General features: G+C 56.2%; 1 protein-coding gene across 1 annotated transcript in view; it reads left to right on the top strand.

The window, feature by feature from the left end:
• KCNH4 (potassium voltage-gated channel subfamily H member 4) overlaps positions 1-3,005 on the top strand; it is a 39,268-nt gene that overhangs the window by 32,163 nt on the left and 4,100 nt on the right. Inside the window, 3 exon segments of the mRNA XM_027774777.1 lie at positions 2,166-2,204; positions 2,378-2,730; positions 2,975-3,005. The exon segment at positions 2,975-3,005 is cut by the window's right edge and continues 6 nt beyond it. Of these exon segments, the coding sequence (XP_027630578.1) occupies positions 2,166-2,204; positions 2,378-2,730; positions 2,975-3,005 (423 nt within the window).

Below are 3,005 nucleotides of genomic sequence, written 5' to 3'. Positions count from 1 at the left end.
TTCTTAATTCCTCCATCCTACTGCCATCCCCCTCTTTTTTTTTTTTTTTTTCCTTTTAAAATTTTTCCAGAGGGGAGGCCAGCAGATGGTGTAATGGCTATGTCGCTGGACTCCCATGTAGTCGACTGCGGTTCAAGTCCCGGACCCAGTGGCTTAAATTCACGCCGGGTGTGTGAACACGTGTGCCCAAGATCCCAAGAGGAGATTGAAGGAGAAAGGGATTGAGGCATGGCCATCCCCCCGGGCAGGGGGTGATTTCTCGCTTTCTGTCTCTCTGTCTCTCTCTATCTTTCTGGCAAGCGCACACGCCCTACAGCAAAAACCTCTCAAAAAATTATTTTTTCCCAGAGGGTGCATGCATTCACTGGGGAGAGACAAAGAGGGAGGGAAAGTAAGAAAACCCTCCTCATGGGAAAATGGTCATGCTGCTGTCCCTTCTCCCTCTCTCTCTCCCTTTGGGATAGGCAGCACACATGCACACGTGCCCAGCATGTTTCTCAAGTCACTGGGTCCAGGTTTCTAACCATGCTGTTGGCCATGTCAGAATCCAGCCACTTTAACCATCACACCATGGGCTAGACCTGACCATTCCTTTTGCCCACTCTTCTCTGACTCATCCTTAATCTCCTTGGCCATCCCTCAGCCCATCAACCCTTGGCCCCCAACTTAGTTGATCCTTTCCCATTGCACTATATCCCAACTCCATTGGCCCTACCTCAGTGACCCTAAACTGTGTTGACTCATTAATGACTCTCTGGCCATTCTTTATTGATCATCCAATTCCATTGATTATTCCTCTAGCCCTCCTTTGAGTGTCTCCCAACCTCACCGGTCATTCTCCACTGGCCTTTCCTAACTCTTGATTATTTCCACAAATGCCATTGATTGACTCACCTCCACCTCCTTCAAACACATTGACCACCCCTCAAATCCACTGACTACCTCCTACTGATATTCTTTTGGTTCATCTGCCCCTGCTGACTGTCCTCTTCTTTTACCACAGGGAAGGGGGACCTGATTGGGGCAGATATCCCTGAGCCAGGGCAGGAGCCTGGGTCGGGGGCAGACCCAAGCTGCGTGCTGAAGACCAGCGCTGATGTGAAAGCACTGACCTACTGTGGCCTGCAGCAACTGAGCAGCCGAGGGCTGGCTGAGGTCCTGAGACTCTATCCTGAGTATGGGGCTACCTTCCGGGCTGGCCTGCCCCGGGACCTCACCTTCAACCTGCGCCAGGGCTCTGACACCAATGTATGTAGACCCCCTATGGCCTCTGCCCCTCCAGGGTCCCTTCCTACAAAGCAGACCTCCCCCAGCCCCAGAGAACCTCGTGCATCTCCCTCTGCCCTGGAAACTTCATCTCTCAACCCCGGGCCCCTTCTTCTGTGGCCCCTTGCTTCTTGTCTTCTAAGTCCACTGACACCTCTGCATTGGCCATCGCCCTACCCCAAGTGCCATCTCTTAACACCTTCTGCTTCCAACTCCACTGTCCCCTCCCCTGCTGACCCACCCCTCAGCCTCACTCCAGACTCCTTCAAGAACCCTCACTTTGGGGAACCAGCAGTTAGCGTAATGGCTATGTTGCTGTACTCCCACGTAGTCGACTGCGGTTCACGTCCCGGACCCGGTGGCTTAAAACTCAAGCCGGGCCTGTGTGCGTGCGTGCCCAAGATCCCGAGAGGAGAATGGAGGAGAAGGGATTGCGGCGTGACCATCCCCCCTGGGGGGTGATTTCTCACTTTCTGTCTCTATGTCTCTCTCTGTCTGTCTGGCAAGCACACACGCCCTATAGCGAAAACCTCTCTCAAAAAAAAAAAAAGAACCCTCACTTAGGAAACAATCCCCCCATGTGTTCCTCCTTTGAGTCCCTTTCTGGACCAGGCTTCCTCTTCTCCACTCACCAAATGTTTCCTGAGTCCACTTTGTCGCAGGCTCTGGGCCAGGCCTGTCCTTTACACCCCAGGCCTTCGTCTCCCTCATCGCTGCTTTACCATCTCTGTGCTACTCAGTATTCCTGAGTTGGGGTTGGTGGTGTCTGACTCGGTTCCACAGAATAGCTTGTGTTCTCAGCCCCATTATATGGCTGGGTGGGATTAGGAGGGACTGTGCCAGAGAAGTGGGGAGATGGGAGTCAGCTTGAGACCCCCCCCCACGCCATGTTTCCGCAGGGCTTCAGCCGCTTTTCCAGATCCCCTCGCCTCTCCCAGGTAATGCCCCTTCTTGGGTGGGGTTAAGGTAGGGAGAGGAGGGCTCCTTTCTTTGCTCCTTTGCTGCAAGGAGGAGGGAGAGGGGATGGGAGCAGCACCGGCAGGTGAAGGCTGGTGCTTAATGCAGGGGCCGCTCACTATCCTGTGACTCCAGCTGCCCCCTCTGCCCACAGCCCCGCTCCGAAAGCCTTGGCTCCTCCTCAGACAAGACTCTGCCGTCCATCACAGAGGCCGAGGGTGGTGTGGAGCCTGGGGGTGGTCCCAGACCCCGCCGGCCCCTCCTGCTGCCCAACCTCAGCCCCGCAAGGCCTCGGGGCTCCCTGGTCAGCCTTTTGGGCGAGGAACTGCCTCCATTCTCAGCCCTGGTCTCCTCACCTTCCCTATCTCCATCCCCTTCCCCTGCCCTGGCTGGCCGGGGCCGCAGCCCCTCCCCTCATGGCCCCCCCAGGAGCTCTGCTGCCTGGAAACCCCCCCAGCTTCTCATTCCCCCACTGGGAACCTTTGGACCTCCGGACCTCAGTCCCCGGTGAGATGCCAGCCTCTCTTGCCTTCTCCATTCCCCCACTGGCTTCCAGAACCTTCTCTGGGCTCTATCCCTTGCCTTCCAAACAGCGCTCCTTCCTGTCTGGGCCCCATTTGCCCACCCTACCCTTTCAACCACAGCTTGCAACCCTGCTCTGCTTTGAAAACTACCCCTCCCCTGCCCCCGCCTTCTCTGCCCTGCCTCTGCGTCCTCCCCACGGTGCTGATGAGAGCTGCCCCATCCCCAGGATAGTGGATGGCATCCATGACCTCTGCAAC

Source organism: Tupaia chinensis, unplaced genomic scaffold, assembly GCF_000334495.1.
Source record: "Tupaia chinensis unplaced genomic scaffold, TupChi_1.0 Scaffold000477_1, whole genome shotgun sequence".
Lineage (NCBI taxonomy): Eukaryota > Metazoa > Chordata > Mammalia > Scandentia > Tupaiidae > Tupaia > Tupaia belangeri.
This window is presented reverse-complemented; position numbering and strand designations above follow the sequence as displayed.